At 32.6% G+C, this 20,356-nt stretch overlaps 5 protein-coding genes across 5 annotated transcripts; 1 reads left to right on the forward strand and 4 right to left on the reverse strand.

Annotated features, from left to right (window-relative positions):
- Positions 1-10,339: 10,339 nt before the first annotated feature.
- LOC108567020 lies at positions 10,340-11,490 on the reverse strand. The gene is made up of 2 exons (XM_017927204.1): positions 11,360-11,490; positions 10,340-10,921 (listed from the first exon to the last, which is right to left on the reverse strand). The coding sequence occupies exons 1-2, from the start codon at positions 11,415-11,417 to the stop codon at positions 10,425-10,427; spliced, it is 555 nt and encodes a 184-aa protein (XP_017782693.1). The 5' UTR covers positions 11,418-11,490; the 3' UTR covers positions 10,340-10,424.
- A 617-nt stretch (positions 11,491-12,107) lies between these two features.
- On the reverse strand, positions 12,108-13,651 carry LOC108567015. Its single transcript, XM_017927197.1, has 2 exons — positions 13,476-13,651; positions 12,108-13,422 (listed from the first exon to the last, which is right to left on the reverse strand). The coding sequence occupies exons 1-2, from the start codon at positions 13,590-13,592 to the stop codon at positions 12,226-12,228; spliced, it is 1,314 nt and encodes a 437-aa protein (XP_017782686.1). The 5' UTR covers positions 13,593-13,651; the 3' UTR covers positions 12,108-12,225.
- Positions 13,652-13,894: 243 nt separating this feature from the next.
- On the forward strand, positions 13,895-14,618 carry LOC108567001 (putative ATP synthase subunit f, mitochondrial). The gene is made up of 3 exons (XM_017927174.1): positions 13,895-14,031; positions 14,199-14,414; positions 14,479-14,618. The coding sequence occupies exons 1-3, from the start codon at positions 13,953-13,955 to the stop codon at positions 14,505-14,507; spliced, it is 324 nt and encodes a 107-aa protein (XP_017782663.1). The 5' UTR covers positions 13,895-13,952; the 3' UTR covers positions 14,508-14,618.
- Positions 14,592-17,485, reverse strand: LOC108567000 (tudor domain-containing protein 6-like). The gene is made up of 13 exons (XM_017927173.1): positions 17,317-17,485; positions 16,856-17,264; positions 16,682-16,796; positions 16,479-16,629; positions 16,285-16,422; positions 16,111-16,232; positions 15,893-16,059; positions 15,688-15,840; positions 15,488-15,637; positions 15,236-15,420; positions 15,078-15,167; positions 14,861-14,973; positions 14,592-14,807 (listed from the first exon to the last, which is right to left on the reverse strand). Exons 1-13 carry the CDS (start codon positions 17,410-17,412, stop codon positions 14,666-14,668), a joined length of 2,031 nt encoding a protein of 676 aa, XP_017782662.1. The 5' UTR covers positions 17,413-17,485; the 3' UTR covers positions 14,592-14,665.
- Positions 17,486-18,135: 650 nt separating this feature from the next.
- On the reverse strand, positions 18,136-20,264 carry LOC108566988 (facilitated trehalose transporter Tret1-like). Its single transcript, XM_017927159.1, has 6 exons — positions 20,130-20,264; positions 19,782-19,863; positions 19,620-19,723; positions 19,349-19,567; positions 18,749-19,286; positions 18,136-18,689 (listed from the first exon to the last, which is right to left on the reverse strand). Exons 1-6 carry the CDS (start codon positions 20,262-20,264, stop codon positions 18,136-18,138), a joined length of 1,632 nt encoding a protein of 543 aa, XP_017782648.1.
- Between the last annotated feature and the right edge of the window lie 92 nt (positions 20,265-20,356).

A 20,356-nucleotide genomic window follows, 5' to 3' on the forward strand; every position in this document is an offset into this window, starting at 1 on the left:
GCATAGTAAAAGATGTTTTGAGGTCGTTGTCTTTGTGCTCTCGCTGTGTGGTCCAGGACATTAGTGGATGAAATAGCATCGTTCCGTCACTCCTCTCCATTGATGCGCCGTAAAATTGCCCAAAAACTGTACGGGAGGGAGAAGAGCCCTAAGATTTATACCTTGAAATTTGGACCTAAATGGAGTCATCATGCGTTTACGTAAAACACCTTCTGTTACCACAATGGTTGTGCCTTCGGTGGTAACACAAACATTCTCTTACGGTCATACTTTAAGTAAACAGACCTCTTCTTCAATGATTCTTCAATGAATGGCGAGTCTGGAGTTTGTTTGTGCAACGGCTTTAGGAAATTACGTATTGTTGAATGTAAAAATATTTATTCATCCTGTTTAGGTGCATTCTTACATCGATTGTGATGAAACGTCTTCGAATTCCGAAGAAAAGATCTTTACTTTACAGATCAATTTTGTGACCATGAATGCACTTCAATAATGCTATAATTTCTTAAATAAACAATAATTTCATCATATTATCAACGAATTTCAAATAAAATAATTATTAATTAATCTCACTAAAATTCTTAATTAACAAACAAATATCTTCTGTACCTGTAATTCTGAAGATCTAAAACAACTCATTCAGAAGTTAATGATTAACTAAAATTTCTTAAATCATAAATACCTGAAAGATCAGATAAGTTTTACATTATCTATAATCCCTTGTCTGTTACACCTGTAAACCAGACTTTCATCGCATCCCTTCATCTAAATTGATTTTCAGGATTCCCATAGAACGAGACGTTTCATAACCTAATTGAAGTGGAGTAATATTAATAGATGCACACTTCCTGTGGCTGATTGGAATTATTGAATCCGGGAATAAATGCGCCCTTAATGCGAGTACAATAAATCGAGGATTCCGAACGAATCATGCGGTCTAATTTAGTGGGAGCAGCTGGAAGAAACCGTCTCTGCACGAGGTCCAATGACTCGATATAATATATTGAATCATATTAAGGTACCAAACGAAATACCTCCGACTGTTTTCTCATTTTTTTGATTCACTAATAATCAAGCCCCCACTAGCACAGAGCATTAACGAAATGCAATACGAAGAAAGGCTTATTGTATTGTGAAGAACGAAGACGAAGGAACGGAAGAGGACATATAAAAAATATAAATAAGTTGAAAGAAAGAGTTTAAAATCCCGCCTAAGCTCTGCTTGTTATTATGCAATAACAATAAAGTCGATTCAATTTTTCTTTCTTAAAAATATTTATAATAGCGAATAAGAGCTTAGCATAATTCTTACATAAAACACACTTAAACTTAAACCCATTTTTTTTCTTTATATATTTTTTTTAATTTAATTTTAAGCCGATTAGTTGAAGTTATACTAAACAATAGATATTTTCAAATAAATGAAAATGTAAAGCATTTGCATGAATTATTTACTATTACATTATATAATTATTGCCATAGATTTTACATTGCAACTTTCATTAAATCTATGCAGTTTCTGAACGTTGTTTTTTATGCTACAATAACATTATTCTAAAATAATTTTATCAATAATTATTTATTTCAACAATCTGCAGAAATTAAATAACCACTGTTATGTTGATATACATTATAGTATATAAGTTTGTTAGAAAAAAAAACTATTTATTAAAGATTTATATTAAACATTTGTTTAATTTTTCTTCAATAAAAAGTATGTAAAATAAATGTGAAATATTGTATTTATTTTGAGTTTTCTTGTATTAGATTTGTTATTAATCAATTGATAAACTAATTTCGTTGAAATTTAAAAATATTTGTCTGTACTGAATGTTACTAATTCTATTATTATTATAGTGTAATGTAACTTAGTATAAACGTCTTTAATTGATGAAATAAAAATGGGTAAATATTAAAATTATATAATTATACTTCATAAATATTTGATAATTAGAACATTTATTATTCTCTATAATTGAAAAGGATTTATATGTATTTAATGCACACGATTTTCTTTAGATTAAAGATAAAAAAAATAAGATTAACTAGAAGATATTTCAAAAAAATAAATTATGTAATTATAAGATAAAACATCTAATTTTTAAACTATATCATTTTTACTATATAGAACTTAATTTTTTTAATAACAAATATAGGAAATTGAAAGTAATTATCAGTTAAGAACTTCTTCATTTTATCCATTTTCCTTTAGATCATAATTAATAACTTAAATTTATGTAATTTCATATTATTTCTGTTGTTATAGCAAATCCTTTCATAAATACTTAATATTTGGACCAAAGTTCTTCAATTTCCTACCGGTCTGCTACAACATAGATAACTGTTTTTGAAAAAATAAATAATTTTTTTTTTATTTTATGGTTTGTATTTCTATATTAATTCGCAAATCAGTACGAAATATTTCTCCAATTTTTAACGGACAGTGAAAAAATATTTTTGCTGATCCGCAAAAGGTTGAAGAACGCTGTTTTATGGTGATAATTAAAGTGAATTTATTAGTATTTATGTCTCACTATGTTCCAGATTAAATCCACAATTTACACATTTTTGTCCATCAAAAATGTGTAAATTGTAAAAAATCTCATATTTTTGCTGATCCGCAAGTGTAAAAAGGTTGAGGAACGCTGATTTAGACCATTTATGGTGATAATTGAAGAGCATTTATAAGTATTTAAGTCTCACGATGTTCCAGATTAAATCCACAATTTACACAAAGATATTTTCAAAAAAAAATCGATCTCCCTTTGTGTGGTATAAACGACGACACCTCATGATGCATTAATTCCATTACATAATCATTTGCATGAAAATCGTTGCGTGCATCGACAAATAAAGCACCTAGAATCGATCTACCCCGGATCCAACATCCCTTTGTGCTGTGTAAGAAGAAAAGTGTACTGTACAAAAGCAATTGTTTGCGGTTTCGCTTCTGGTTTTAAGGGAATCTTTTGATGCTGAGAGTGATCTATCGGTGGCATTGTCCAGACGCTACCCTTAATACTACGATGCATCCCCCCTTAAAGAAAATTGCCCAAATCTGCTTTCAGTAATGAATAAGGGGATCGAAGGAGAACGCGCCCTTCGCTGATATCGACAACAAACGACGCCGTTTTCCGAGAAATAAACAGAGGGAATCTTAGTGCGGATTCCTTCATTTTGTAGAAACGGGTTGGCGGAATCATCTGCTGGTGTTTATTTTTTTTCGTTCTCCCCCTTTATTTTTTTTTTTTTTGTTTCTCTCTATCTTTCCCCTTTTTTTCGGGTGGATCAGAGTCGGCGAAAACAATGGAGAGGCACGCTGACAGACAAATTATATCACTGCGTGGTGGCTTTGATTGATGACCTCTACGTTTGTTCTCTGTTCTCCAGGTATTCGGGGCTCATTCGAAACCCGAAATTATAAAGAGCACATTGCCATTCCTTCGAAATTATACTTGTTTTTTTTCTCGTTTTCGGTTATTTTGTAATTAAACACTAATAACAGCCATCGCCCGTGCCCTATTGTATTCCTACGAAATTACCCAGCAGAATTACAGAAACACAGCCCTTACTATTATTCACCTTCATGCTCGTATGATTATCTAAAGGTTGTCATGCACTGTGAACTGGTATGATTTTAAACTGTTTAATACTTCAGAAAATTTGATAAATTGTTTGCTCTTACATATTTCTTTAATTACATATTGAATATACTCAAATATTTGAAGATTTAGGTCAATTATATACATAAAATCATCGTCATCTACTAATAAATAAAATTCAAATTATTCCACTAACTTCTGTTTTCAAAAATTGATACAATTTACATCATTTTCACTAATACTGAATTCAAATTGACGCAATTTTAAGCCTACAAATATAAAATTCAATAATTTCAACTACTTAATACCACCATCACAGAAACACCTAACCCAAAATATTGCATAAGAATATTTTTATAAAATGATTTTTTTTTAGATTGTTGTGAAAATTTATAAATTTATCATATATTTCAGTAAAAATTGTTAATATGTTCAATTCGTAATGAAAAATCTACATCTACAAGAGGTCTGGTTGAAGATTTAGTATATTTCAGTCTTTATTGAAACATTGACAATATTTTACTGCGTATAATTCAGTGAATTCAAGAACTTTATACCAAGTATATTTTATTATAAAAATCAAATTAATAATTGTGTAAATTTCTTGAGTATTCTATATTGATAATTGAAATAATGATTCTATGAATACACAAACATTATACATCGTTTTTAATTGGATAATAATGTCATTAATAATAAAGAAGTAATTTCAAGGTAACAAACGAAGGTTTGTATAAATACAAAATAATATCTTTAATTCCGACTAGTTTTTTTCATATTTGTACAAAAATATTGAACATTATTTTGACAATGTTTCATTATTGTAAAATCGGTGGCAATCGCAAGCCCGACAACTGAAATACCGTCTATCGAAATCCCGACGTTCAAAATTCCGACTATAACGAAATCCCGACAGTGTATTTTATTATTATAATTTCTACAATAACATTTTTAGGGTAGTCGGGATTTCGATATATTCGGATTTTTGATTGTCGGGATTATGGTAGCCTGGATTTTGACATAGTCGGGATTTCCATATATTCGGGATTTCGAACGTCGGGACTTCAATAGATATAGTAAAATATATATTTATGTTTATTCTATGCAATTAAATTTATTTTAGTTGAAACAAATATAATGTAAAAATACATATTTTAGTTGTGACAAATAGGATCAATAGACTTAAAGCTGTTTACTTCATAAAGGAAGTTGCTAATCAGTATTTTAACTTCTATTTTTTTGACAGTCTCTCGATAACAGCAGCACTTTGAAGTAATCGCAAAAACGGAAAGACCGAACTTACTAAGCCTGTATTTCTTCCTGGAAAACGCCTTTTACATTCAAGTGATACTTGAGAATCTGCTCCACATGTTCCTCACTTAATTTACTGCCTAATCTAAGTTAATTTATTTTTTCTCTCTCCGGCTATCCTTTCCTTATCCTCATGGGGTGCCACGAATCCGTTTTTTTCCTTTTCTTTCGCTCCTCCATTTGTTGTCCCCTTTGTGTTATTGCGTCTGTGCCGAAAACCCGATTATTCCCAAAATCCGAATACCCAACAAACCAATCGAAGCGTCCAAAACACATACAAAAAAAGGACTCGCTTTTTTATTTTCCCTTTTTTATTCTCGACCAATCTATCTGCACATAGATTTGTATTAGTATATATAAAAAAAAGGAGAAATATATCCTCTTTTATACGCCTTTGCACCCTTTCATAAGGAGCCCCGTGGATGCTGTAAGAATGGAAGCCAAATAGAAATGTCCTGAGCAACAAAGGTTCTTCTATTTTTTTTTCTGCTGCTGCTGCTGTTGATCCTTTCCATTCACAGTACACTTTTTTATATGGTTGATCCAGTTCCCTTTTTAATCCTTCATGTCCCTTACCACGGTTATCTTTTGTGGGAGAATCGAACTGATTAAAAAGAGTACCATTCAAAAAGCCGTGCGCACAGTTCTTAAGTACTTTTCTTGAAGACGTTAAGAAGAATTCGGTAAGGCCAGATGCTCTGGATTTAGTTTCAATGAATGAAAGAGAGAAGCAATTTAAAGATTTCCGTTGTTCCGAAGATTTTCATTAAATTACACTATTGTTCAATTGGAATCATTAAAAAGTTCTAAAGAAAGTTCTAGTAGAAACGAATATAATTCATTCTTAAAGCGATTTGTTCGAAAATGGAAACCAAGAAAAACAGTTCGTTTTACTTTAAAAAAAATCATGATTTTATTATTTTTCCATTATTTATTCGTAGAATTAATTTAATTTATTTGTATTTAATCATTCAAATTTTTTGGACGTTTTTAAATTATTTTAATGATTATAAATGTCATTATGATTGAATTAAAAATCGATTAATCAAAACTGCTATAATTTTGATTGTTCTTATATCATAAATTACTTTTGTCTCTTGTACAGAATGACCTGAATTCGTTTGTAACGAAAAACGTGATGGATGTTCGGTTTTGGAATGCATGAAATAATCATTGGTTCTGTGTGGGTCCGAGGTTCCGGTTTAAAAGCTTAATGAGTTTGTCGAAAGGTACAAGCCTTCGCCGATAAAGATCTGTAATCCCCGTCGAGGTGGCGAGCGCGACAAATTTAAGTACCTCTTAAAAGCCCACCAAAAAGGTACCAGAAAGATTGGTTTCGTGTGGTCCATCCGAAGATCGGGAACCACGATTAACAGACGACGTCCAACAAAAACAAACAAAACGAAGTTCCTTTCCAATCTATCTACTAGCCGCTACCGGATTTTATTGGTTGTAGTAAAAGTCCCCGAGGCACCAGACCCGACCACCTCCACATCATCGACCATCTCCACCATCCAGACGATCGGAGATTCAGATAAAAACCCATAATAAAACCTTAAGTAATCCGCATTAACGCTGCGCTTCGCATTTGTCTCCCAGTCTAGTTGCACGGTGGCAATTGAATAAAGAGGATTGATTCAATTTCTTTACTGCTTCTGTGGCAGATGCTGCAATTCACGTTGGTTGAGTCAAAGAGGAGTCTGGGGCGGTTCGTGCCGGAATTTATTGCATATCCTTCCGAGCGGTGACAGGACGATGGGGATAATGGTAAAAGTGCCAAGGACAATAGTCCAGAAATTGGGCGTGATATATACGTAAAATTTGACCATTGTCGCCAATTTTCTTACCTTCCATATTCCATTCACCTTCGAGAACGACCAGAAAATTCCCCACAAACATACACACAATCATTAATTATGTATTTCTTATTCTGCGAATCGAAGAAACCCGGACGATTCTGTTCTTTCCACACCGCAACAATTTATAGCACACGCCCTCTTCGATAACAATGTCTTTGTCGACCCCAAACCTCATGTGGAACAATTTATCATCCAGAATATGTGACTCAGTTCTACACACACACACAAAAATAACATTCACCTGGTAAACAAAATTCTTGAACTTAAAACTATTCTGTTTCGTTTCCAACATAAAAATTATACATTTTTATGTTGGACACGATCTAGAATATTCTAGAACCATACGTGGTAATAAAATATATTCCTGAATTTTCTTCTGAAAGATGTAATTATTTATAATTTTTAAATATTTTATGATAATAATAATAGTATAATCAAGAAATTCGTCTTAACAAATAATTTAAAAAAAATATATTCATATACTAATTAAAAATTCTTTGTTTTAAAAGGTTTTTTTTTTAAATATTTAACTGTTGGCGCCACCAGTAATTTACACTTTGGATAATTTTCTCGAATTATTCTCGAAAAACTACGTTTTTTATTATTCTTTGAAGAGCTACAATAAACTAAATATAGACAATCCAATTGACACACTTCAGCCATTATCACCAATTTTTATTTTTATTTTTCAAAAGACTTAAAATTCTTAAAAATAATCCATTATTTTTATGAGGAATTCCATTTGGACACTCAAAGTATTTCGGTGAAATCACTAATGCATTCTCCAGGGCTTTTATTGGTGTTCCGTTTTATCTAAAAAATGCTCTCTCAAAGAGATGTAAAACAAAAGATGTTGGCTTTTAACTTTTACTTTCACGAAAACGAAATCCAATTCGATATGAATTAGTTATAGTCAATCATTAGTTCATCCTTTTGTGACTCATCGTACATCCTTTTAAAGGTTTATATTATTATGTAATCTTCTTCAACATTTCTGTTTGAGAAATATAAATTGAAAGTGTAACAAACTTTATAAACAATATTTTTCATAATTCGAGAATTCTTAAATTGAGAAGTAAAGTCATGAAACGTAAAATTCATAAACTGCTCAGACAACATAAAACCTAGCCACCTCTTTATGTGTACTACAGACTAAACACTATGAAATATTGAATAATTAAGTAATTTACACATTCAGTACTGAAGAACCAATTACTTTTTCATTTAGCAACATTTCATAATATTTAAAGACAACTGCACTTTGTCGTACTTGTCAAGTGTCAATTACTGTCGTAAGATACTTGAACGATTACGTGATCAAGTAATAAAATATACGTACATACGTACATCATTTTTAAAACGTGTGTACACATATTATGTGTATTTTTTGAATATGTTTCACTATACGAGTAAACATCCGGAAATCTTGGAACGGATTAAACTCGTTAAGCGAGGTTCCACTGTACTTGATAAGTCACTTAGCAACAACTCCTAAAGTCAACAACAAACTATATCATACTTGTCAAGTAACTTGTTAAGTTATATATAATGAATGTCAATGGCTATCTTATACTTCCCACGATTCTTGCCAATTACTTCTGTAAGTTACATAATCAAATACGTAATAAGTTACTTACCAACATCTCACGATTTAATACTATGTGAAGCTAGTCAAGTATATTGTGCGTTTTGTAGAAGCCCTTTCAGAGGGAAGAAAAAAAAACTTGCGCGTTTATCATGTATACTTACAGGCAATTTCTAGTTCAAGTTCTAGTTTCAAGCAACTAAAACGATAATCCAGATAATTTATTTGGATCCTCTTGGTTCAATCTTCGGACAACCTTTTAAATCAAAGTGTACCATTTGCAGCCAGAGAAAAGAATACACAAAAATAAATCTCGTTTCGTTGTGTGTTTGTTTTACATTTCGGGGCTCGAATCTCCAGCGTCGTGCACCCGCTGTCTTACATAATGGACTCGACGTGAGGTCAAATCGTTGGAAATTTATGGGCCCGGCTTACAGTATTTTAATTAACATTTTACAATCGAAATGAATCTATCGTAATGTCGTTTACATCCATTTATTTATTTCTATTTATTTACTTCAACGCAAGATAGAGAAACAAATAGACCGTACTGCACGTCGAGGGGCTTTATGGATGTTTTACTGCAACGACAATAAAAGTTTAATGAACGGTCATAAACCTTCCGGAGACGCAAAGTTATCTCAATGGTTTCCGGATGGAACATTTCTAGGTTTCTTTTCTTTTCGTTCCTTCAGACGCTTCATTTTTATTTTCAGCAAAACAATTGACTCATTCATTTTTTATGTCTTTTATTTTTTTGTTTGTTGTTGAATCTATATCTTGGAGACAAAGTGTAAAATTTGGATTATATAATATCTAGGCACTCTATAGAATTCCTAAAATTTAAAATTATTATATTTGTTATAACACTCACAACAAATAAATTTAAAATATCGAAAAATTATAAATAACAGTTAATTATGAACATTTTTATAATAACTGACAAAAAATAATAAATCTCAATTATTAATTTGTATTGCTTACACATTTTTGTATGTAACAATGCAAGAATTAATCAATATATTCTAATTATATAAAATATGAAATACTGATTTTTTCATTTAACTTATATATATTTGTTTTACACTTTCATTCGGTTATATACTAATTATCTTATGTTATCCATATAAATTATTTCAGTTTGATTACAAATTTGTATTACAAGAACTTTATCTTGTGTAGACGATGTATATTTTTTCATTAACTCATGATAACATTTATCTTAGAACGTTACATAATCTTTGAAGATTTCAATTTCAATTAAAAAAGAAACCAAGAAATGTTTGTTTTTATCGTAGATTTTTGTATAGAAAAATATTATCAATCATAGATTATAAATTTAATGTTGCATTGAAACACATTAATTTAGAATTATTTGATTTACAACCAAAAACAAATGTTATATGTCACACATTTAAAAAAATATATTTCTTCAAATAAAATTGATTTACACATCAAAACATAAATTACTTTTACTGATATTCTATTACTTCCACCACACACAACATATTTAGTTTGTATGTGCTAGCATAGGCTTCCCATTATACACGTTAATCCATTCTATAAAATAAATAATATTAAATAAATTAGTAGAAAATTTGAATCACTTATCTTCTTGGTTGTAACATTAACTCTTATATAAACCTAAATATTAAATTAAACATTTTCTTATAAAGATTTTTTATAGATTACGTAATAATTCGTTTGTCCACCCCTGAATTCAGATACTTCCCGTTATACACTTTAATCCAGTTGAGCTGGTTTTATAATGTTTAAAAGTTTAAAACTTTTTGCTTAGGCAATTTGCATTATTTTGAATTGCGTAGAATTCTATAATTTAAGTGATTACATAACAGTTTTTTCATTAAGAAATATTATTGATGCGATTTTCTTTTGTAAATTACTTATATCAATATATTATTAATCTGTAAATGATCTTTAAAATATTTGAAGTAAATATGAAATAAATCAGGTAATTTGCGTTAAGATTAAATATGTAACTTTATTACGTACATTGTAAATTGAAATAAAAAACAAAACAAGATATAAATTAAGACTTTCTCCGCTTTAAGACGAAAACTTCATAACAAAGAATCCAATGATAATAGAGACAAGAACGGATGAATTCAAATTGGTTGCAGCATTGCATTTATCCGTTTTGCAAACATTGCAGCTCTTCATTTTCAATGAATCGTCGTTAATCTCAGCCTTGATAAACTCGCAAGCATCCTTGATGGAAGAATTCAACTTCACACAGGTCCTGTCTAAGGTTATAGACCCATCGCTGTTGGTCCACTTGACTTTGATGCAGTTGTAGAATTCGTTCAGAGTTCTAGTCTTCTTCTCGTTATTGAAGACGCTCTTCAGCACGGAATTGCTGTAGGCAGGCTTCTTGGAGACGGCGCTCCTCGACACATCGTTTCCACTATCGTAATCCAAAGTCGAACAATCTGTGATTTCAATGTTGTTCGGGCTGAAAGTATCTTCGCATCCAGGATCATCACTATCGCAAATGTAGCAGCTGAGTTGAGTCGGCCCAGTGGATAATTCCTGATCTTGTCCATCTAATAAAATATTCAATACAATTAAAGCTAAGATCAAGACTGTACACGTAATGGGTTAATTGATCAAAAATTTTCCATCGTTTATAAATAAAATTAATTACATGTTTTGCAATGATAAGATATTGGGCAAATAACTGTTGCATAACATTGCACATAATAAGCCAAAACTAATAACATTATTATCTGATAAAATCGAGATAAACGAATCAATTATTGAAAAATCACACTGTTTAGTGAAACTAATAAGCAACACCTTGAAATTTTATTGATTAGTAATAATTATTGCATGTTTTACATAATAAGCCAAAATGAATAACATTATAATCAGATTAAATTTAGCAATGAATTCTTGAATTATCAATGTTAGAAAATAACTAATGAAAAGTAAAATCTTAATAAGGTATAATAAAATACTAAATGAAATTAATGACTACTTACGGATTCCGCAACTGACGAACGCCACAATTGCAACGAAATGCAACAAAATGCAGTTCATCTTGATGTTTTCTCACTTTAAGATCAACTGAAACGATGTAGTCAACGAATACCTATCTTCTGGATAGTTTCGATGCTTACGAATTGTATAAATATCCGTTAAAGCTAACGCTATATCTGTTTAAATCGTACTTATCAAAAATCGATAAGCTTAGCTATCGATGGATGAGATCATTCTTGACATATATTTACAATAATAAATTCAATATTTACTTATTAATCGTATCCGTTAAAAAAAATGATTCATGTTTAGTAAAAAGGGGAATTTCCAGTACATTTTAATTCGCTAAACTTATACAAATATAATAAAACATATATTTTGTGGAGAAAATACGAAATAAATCTAATTATATTTGTTCGAAGTTTTCAATTTATTTGCTTATCAATTTACGAAAATAAAAATTTCCTTGTGTTAAAATAGACGAAACAAAGTTATTTATTGACTAGTTTAAACAGTAAACAAAACACAAACCTACAGTTACGTAATTACACATATTCAATTTGTCAAAGAAAATGCTCTAATTAAACCTATTAATTAACAAAAAATGAGTATTTGCTGAATCCCAAATCAATCATTAAATTTCCAATTTAATTCAGGATTTATTTGTACTTAGCATAAAATTATACAAAAACTAATTGAAATAAGTTAAATTCTTAAAACTAGCATTTGGTACATAACTAAATTGAATGTAATGTTTATAGTTTACAATTAAATCACATTTTCAGAGTTTAAATAACATGCATATTCTATTTAACAAAGTATACTTTGAAGATGAGATCCATCAATATTCCTAGATGATTTAAACGTGTTAAATCGATGCTTTATCCGGTGTGTTCTGTCTGCTCCTCAAGTTATACCGTTTCAGTTCAATGACGTTCTTTGGTTTATAAACACTTTCCGTGTTTTTAGTCGTATAATAATTTTCGGTTGAATTATTGAAATTCGTTTGTACGTAGGAACATGCTGAGGTGGTTATGCTTCTATTCGAGAACTTGTCTAAATAGTCATTAACAACGTTTAGAGCATCCTCAGATCTGTAACAATTATTTAGAAACTTATCGCTATTAATGGATGTGTCTACCAAGCGATTGTTTAATTTGCTTGTATCGCTTGAAACACAATCCAAGATCTTTAACATATTGCTATCTAACTTCACCAATAAAGTGTTATTCTCCACGTTATAATCCTTAAACTTGTAAATACTCACAGTGAGTATAATCATGGATACAAAAATGTACAAGTACCTAAAATACCAGACGTAGGAATAGTAATCTGTTTGCGTTTGAATGATGTCACTTATAAATGTTCTATAGAACACATTAATACAAGACCGTTCAGTAATTATGCTAATAACAACCAAACCCAACAGCGGAAATTTAGCATTAGATGTGCGATTGCTGGATGTGAAAATCGTCGCCACGATCAAGGCAGTCACGTAAAAAACAATAGAATCCCACCAGGACACCTCGCCAAACAGCCAAGACTGCAACCCATTCAAACTATTGCTCATGACCAACAGAAGCTCCTGATGTTTCCTAGCTGAATCCAAGAAAGTTCCCATGATATTTTCCAAATCCTTTCCATAATCAATCAGCTTCTTTTGCATTTCCAAACTCTCTCTTTGACCCAATAGCAAATCCATCTGATTCCTTGCTGAAAGCTCCAATTGTTTACCAACTTTCTGAGTGTTCTCTGAGATTGTTTCATGCCAAATTTGACCCCTCAGAAACCAGCACATGTTTTGTGTGTGCGAGTAGAACTCTGTGTACACATTGAATGCCCTATCAGACATGCTGTTGATGCATATTGCTCTGACATTTGGTTTCTTGCTCAGCTCACAGTCGTAAGTTTTATGTCCAGACATTTCCAAGAAACAATTGGTTAGATGCAAGGATATTTCACTTTGAGTCTCTTCTGATAATTGTCTGCAGCCCTCATCAATATGCTCCACAGCCTGCTTCCAGCACAGTCCAAATTTTGGAAGAGCTCCCCTTTCTTGTAACAACTAAAAATAAGCGATATTTTAAATTTGTTAACTTATGATTTATATAATCATACCTGATACTGTATCTTCCCTTGCTCCAGCATTTCATTGGAATGTTCGCTTTTTGCTAGGATCTCTTCAAACGCAAAAACCAAGCAAATGCTAATAGAAAATTGTAGTAACCTAAACATTTTAAGTTATAAAAGTGTATAGTTTTCGTTGGAATACTACACACAACCACTTGTTTACTTTTTGAACCTATGTAACTGACATTGTATCCGTTGTTTTTACACCCATGCCTTTGAACTATATGCAACCAAAAGATCATGTATTGTAGATTCAATTATTGGATTATCCATAAAATAAATTTATAAACCAACTGTATATAGATTGTTTCATGATATTCCTGAAAAGTACATAGTTTAAATTTATAAATTATTAAACATTTATGAAAAATTGTTTAGGTATCTATAGATGGCAGTACAATCGTAGCAGCACCATCGACCTGTATCTACCAGGACTGCTGTCATCTGATTACATCAGTTGGAAAAATGGCGTTCGGCGATTATCCTGCTGACTACAATCCAAAAGTCCACGGACCTTATGATCCGGCCCGTTTTTACGGAAAACGTAAGTACAAAGCCAGATCAATAAGAATCGCAAAAATGTTCATATATTCCAAGAACTTCAATCCTATAGGAATCGATCAATACTTTGCACATGCTCATACACCCTATCATCATATTATATAATCGAATTCGATTCCAATCAGTAAATTTTTCCTTCACGAATTTCAGCGGACACCCCTTTTGGCCAGGTGAAACTGAACCAATTGGGAGAATGGTTCGGCCGTAGGAACAAGACCCCATCTGCCATTGCAGGCACCTTCAGCCGTGCCTACTGGAGATGGCAACACAAGTACTTGCAACCGAAGAGGGCTGGAATTGCTCCATTCTTTCAATTCATCACTGCATCCATGGTCTTCTTCTATGCCATCAACTATTCCAAATTGAGTGAGTTACATAATCATCTGAGGCTTACTCTGGTATATATAACCAACAATTTTTGATTTTTCAGAGAAGCACAGGAACTACAAATACCACTAATCTACTGGAAAAGGTTAACTAAATTCTCTGTAGTTACAAGTTCTAGTACAGAATACATATTTGAATGAAGTAAAACACTGTCTGTTGCTAAATAAAGTAATCCAAAACACATTTAATTCTAATAAAATATAACAATTCAATAGTAACTGTTGGTGGGATTATTCCAAAAATATGGATTGGTCCTCTGCTGGTAACAGAAGTTCCTCCTGTATCTCCGCCAACTCGTTAAACACAAGTTCGTTTCCTATATTCGATCCTGATTCATATAACACAACTTCTAAAACGTCAACACCTGCGTATCTGCAAATTACCTCTTGTAAATTATTATGTTAACAGCTATGATATGTTCTTACATGACTTCTGCCTGCAAAGGTTTAGAAAGATAATTGGTTTCCATGTATCTTCTACACCATTCATTTGGCATTGTCTTTAATGGTTTAATGTAAGCCAAGTTACATTTCACTGCCTATTGAAAATTAATAGTGAATTATATAAAAGTATTTTTTGTTGTGTAATTGGTTCAAAGTAATAATTTAAGAGCACAATTTACGTAATAAGATTATGAATTACCTGAAACGGTAAGTACATGAATTCTTCAAGCATCACTCGAATACTGCTTAATGCGACTTCCATCACGTCCCCAAAATCAACAAAGAAAACCTAAAAAGTATTGTAATTTGATAATTACAGTAAATCAATGGCAACAAACACTAAAGAGCAATAGTTACCAGGATTTGCGGTTGCAAAGTATTGGTCACCGAATCCACGGATTTTACGAAACATCTATACCATTTATTGTTCCAATACTTGGCCAAAACTATTTCTCCACTTGCCGGGAGTATATCGAACTTTTCGTACGTTTTTATTCTGTCAGGATCATTCATATCCATAATTAAATGTTTTAATCTATCCGCTGAAAATATAAGAATATAGTTAGGAATATAAATTAATTTGATCTTAAATAGTAATTGTAGTGTTACCATTATCATTCTGTCGTCGGAGATGTGCGTAAAAAGTTTTCAGAGATACAATATAAGTGATTTTAATGTCAACAGTTTCGCCGACTCTCGGAAACTGAAGAGACTCTACTTCACCTGTGAAAACCTTCCTTTTGTCCGTAGTAATTCCATCTGAAAATAATACGAATAGTTATTTCGTTCAAACGCCTAAATAAAAATACCTTTTCGCATTTCGGTGTGCTCCAAATTACAGTCAACTTTAAAACAACGTCCGTTACTTGTGAACCTACAAATCCTCTTCTCGTCTGTGGCTTCGTAGCCTGTAACTGCTTTTTCCATAGAGTCGAAGTCCTCGACATTAATTTCATCGTTACCTAGAACGAAAACAATTTACCAATAAGCTCATAAAAGAAACGGATTATCCACTTTGAGCTTTTTCGATCTGTTTGCGAATGAAACTAGACTGAACCCCGTTGGTAACAAGTTTCGACGGAGGGATTATCTCAACAGCTAATTTAAAATTCAACATTCTCTGGCCCAAAGAATCATCCGACCTATTTTCGCTCTCAATAAGATCAATCCCATAGGAATCTCTAAAAATTGAACAACTAAGAAAATGATCAATAACGGATAAATAAATTTACCCTATCTTTTCTACATAAGTCAGAAGGTACATTTTGTTAGTGGACGCCTTTTCCAATACAGCAAAGGATTTCTTTGGCCACTTTGTCAGTAGATTAGTGGGTGTTGAGCCTGGAGGATACAGCTGAAGCAAATTGAATTAAAACTCATGAAAATAGTTAACAGAAACTAGTTACATAAGCGAAATGACATTTCACTGCCAGCCTAGGATACTTGTAGAATGTTAATGGCAATGGTTGGATATATGCACAATGGATCTGCTTCAACTCGCCATAATCAATTAACATGATGCTAACCATATCTCCCTTATACATCTGCAACAATTTAGTTGATGAATTGTTGTAAAAGGGCAATAGTTAAACAAACACACATCAAGCCAATCAATAACTTCAGCACGATACCAACTTTTCCAGCTCTCACAATATGCCATGCAATACTTGTTAATCTTATCACGAGCATCATGTTTGCTACAAAATTTCTTAGCATTTGAATTACCAAGTTCAGTCAACTGCATTGCCAATCTGAAATGCATTGGATTAAAAGTGATAAAACAGAAAATTTTGTAGATCTTACGAATCAATAATGGAAGTTTCATCATTACACAAATTAATGTAAAAGTGTGATGGGCTAGAGTAAATGCTCAAAAGGCATTGGTCATTGCAATTTGGGGCTGTAGCATTTTTAATTTCTAAAAATTGAAAAAAATGTCTAAAAAATAGAAATTCTCAATGGCTCAATTAATTATACCTCTAATACATGATTGTTCAACATTCTTTAATTCATTCATATGAAGATTACTCATCAAGTCACTGTCCACAGATGTGGAATTGCTATTAACTCCCTTCAGCATTAAATCTGGTATCAATGTGAGTTTCTTTTGCTGCACCCTTGTTTTCTTCATAAATTTGGCTTCATCAATTTTCTTCTTAATAGAAACGTCCTGAGTATTTACTGGGGCAGATTTGTAGTCAAGAGCAAGCACTGTACTATCTGATGGTACATCATCATCCTCAAAATACAATTCCAGCTCAACATTCATGGAGAGAACTTTCTGAATATTATTGGATACATCCTGATATACTTTCAGGAAACAGTTTTTGTTCTTCATCAGCTCATCCGCTCCCATGCATGTTATTTCTTGGACGGCATCCGAATTCTTAAAAAATTCTTCAATTGAACGACACGAATCTTTAAAAAGTTGTACTCACCTTTTGGAGAAGGACATGTATAAGACGAATCAATGTTGAACACTCCAATTCCAATTTGTTGTAGTTCGAAACCAGTTGGGATTTGCGTTTCTCCATCGTGCTATCACCGTTTTCAAACTGTTATTTTTGGAATACTAACGCATATTTATATTTGGAAAGTAAATAAATATGCTTTTTCGATCTGGCAATAAAAAAATGTTTTCCAAAGAATCTTCTTTGCTTCTTTGTGACCGTCCAATCTTCTTATTGGACAGTTTGAAATTAATTTGCACGAAGAGACCTAGATGGAGTTTCTAGTATTATTCAAACTAGAATAGAACAAATATTTGCTTCTTTGTATTATTGCAATATATACAAAGAAGATACACATATTAATCATTAGCCTTAAGTACAAATCTATGCAGTTTCAGGACAGAAATATTAATTTTTACCAAATTTTACACACGTTACTTTTTTAATACAAACTTTGCAATTCTTCTCTCCACCAACGACGACTTTTGTCGAGTAAGCATTGATATGAAATGGCTTATTCATTACTATACGAGACAAAATATAATAGGCACAGAATGTAGACGTTATATAAAATTTGTACATATTTTGTGTATATAAATAAGTCGGTGTAACTAATACTTATATTTATTACATAAAAAAATATAGGCTCTTCAATAACAACACATAAATTATTGAAGATACAAATTGAAAATTATGCCTCTGATAAAATAATTAATTAAAAATATAATTAAAATAATCTGGGTATTAATATAATACACCTAGGTATATATTAATATAATATGGATTTCAACAGGATTGTCCTGCATTTCAGTATTTTTCCTCCTGTTTTGTATTGGTTTCATTATCCTTTTTCGTTTCTGTTTCATTTTTGGAAGTCATATGATCCCTCCAATGTTTTCCATAGTTGATCTTGGCTTGGATCTCATCGAAATTCTTGCCTTTCGTCTCTGGCAAGAAGAAGAGAACAAAGAGAGCGCCGGCTATGCAGAATCCTGCGAAGATCCAGAAGATGGTATAGAAACCCCAAGCCTGTTTGATCGGCTCGAAGATCTTCGTGACAATAAAAGCAAGTAGAAAACCATAGAAAGTGGCGGTTGTAACGGCAATTCCCTTGATGTTAGTTGGGAAAAGCTCACCGAGCAGTACGTAAGGTAGATTTAAGACTCCAAAGGTACTAGAAACCAAGAACAGTACTATACCCGTTGTTGGGAGCCAGGATAGCGCTGTGACATCCTCCATGAGGTAGTTTTGTAGGAAAAAGTAGACACCCTCACCAATAAGGGCAAGAGCGCAAATCAAAGCGGAAATGAGAAGCATAGGTTTCCTTCCCATTTTATCGACCACAAGTGATGACAAAATTGCTGAAAATAATGAAAAATTAATTAATTTCTGTTTTCACTATTTGATGAAATATAGTTACTTGCTGGGAATTGGACGGCTCCGAAGATGATACTAGACATTTCCGATGAAATGCTGCTCCCAGTACTTTCGATAATGTGTTGCATGTAACCCTCGATTGCGGCGTTTCCGGCCATCTGCTGCAACGTCTTCACGCCGAATATGATGAAAATGATCTTCCTGTACTCCTTCTTCGTGATAAATTCCTTGAAGCTCATTTTGTTTTCCATGTCGGATTTAACGATGTCGCTGATCTTCAGCAGCTTCTTCTCGATTTCGGCATCTTCCATATTCTGCGGTGATAATCTGCAGAGGACGGATTTGGCCTCTTCCATTTTCCCGCAACGCACAAGATAAAAGGGAGATTCAGGCATGAAGTAGAATACAACCATGAATATGACTGGAACAACAGCGCAAATGGCACCCAACGCTTGGTAGGATATGAAGGGTCCAGCACCGAGTACCAGCATGTTACCAACGAGTTTCATCAAATTAAAACTGGTTCCCAATTTACCGCGGATATCGCTGTCTGCTATTTCTCCATTGTAAATCGAACATCCCTGAAAATAAATTACGATATTCACTTCCGTTCTAGAAATCTTATCTAAAGGATTAAGCTTACGTTCACTACAAATCCGTAGCCGCATCCTCCGAGGAACCGTCCTAGAAAGACCATCCAGGATTTCGTGGCGAAGATGATGATGAACCAAGGGAAAAAGAGAAAAAATCCACCTAGCATTAAGGTCCATTTGCGTCCAATCTTATCCAAAAGGTAAGCCACCAAAGGTGATATAGGCAATCCGGCGAGTAAATATATCGATTTCAACCAAGATAATTCTTCCTAAAATAACAATTAAATTGATCTGTTGATTTAAAAGAGAAAAGCAACTTACGCCAACAATAGGGTCTTCCAATGATGATTCTCCAGGTTGAAGACTTTTATCTGCTGGTGATGACCACGAAATGTACATGGATCCAGCGGATATGGATATAGTCGCTGTAATATATGTCAAAGTTAATGGTGATGTTAAAGCTACTATCATTCAATTGATTACCTGCCAATGCAGCGACGTACTGCATGTACCTGGTGTTTTTGATTTGGAAACCCATGGCGAAGATCACCGAATGAGCATGAAACTACCGTCCAACTAACATTTATATGGTTTCAGGAGAATTGATTAGATTAGTGTAAGATAATCGAGTCCCAAAAAGAAATGTGTATAGCTATTAGCATACGTTGAGTGCAAATTGATAAAGGATAGAGATCTCCTATAAATTAGATAATGAATGAATGAGATTACAGTGCATGATTGACAAAACGCTGATGAGAAGCAAACAATATAAAAAAAAGTAGGCAAACAGTAGGATTTATTGATTGTCATCAGATTTTTTTTTCAGTTTACGCTGGATCTCCTCAAAGCTTTTTCTTTTGGTCTCGGGCACCTGCATCCTGTGATGCATCCTAAGGTGAAGGTGAAGATCCAGAATATCGTGTAGTAACCCCAAGCGACGCTGATCGGGCTGAAGATCTTGGACATGGCAAAGGCCAGAATACCGCTATAGCAAGTTCCTGATGTCACAGCCACACCTTTGATGTTAATAGCCCATCAGCAGGTATGGAACTTCTATC

Source organism: Nicrophorus vespilloides, unplaced genomic scaffold (genome assembly GCF_001412225.1).
Source record: "Nicrophorus vespilloides isolate i.1.1-1 unplaced genomic scaffold, Nicve_v1.0, whole genome shotgun sequence".
Classification (NCBI taxonomy): domain Eukaryota; kingdom Metazoa; phylum Arthropoda; class Insecta; order Coleoptera; family Silphidae; genus Nicrophorus; species Nicrophorus vespilloides.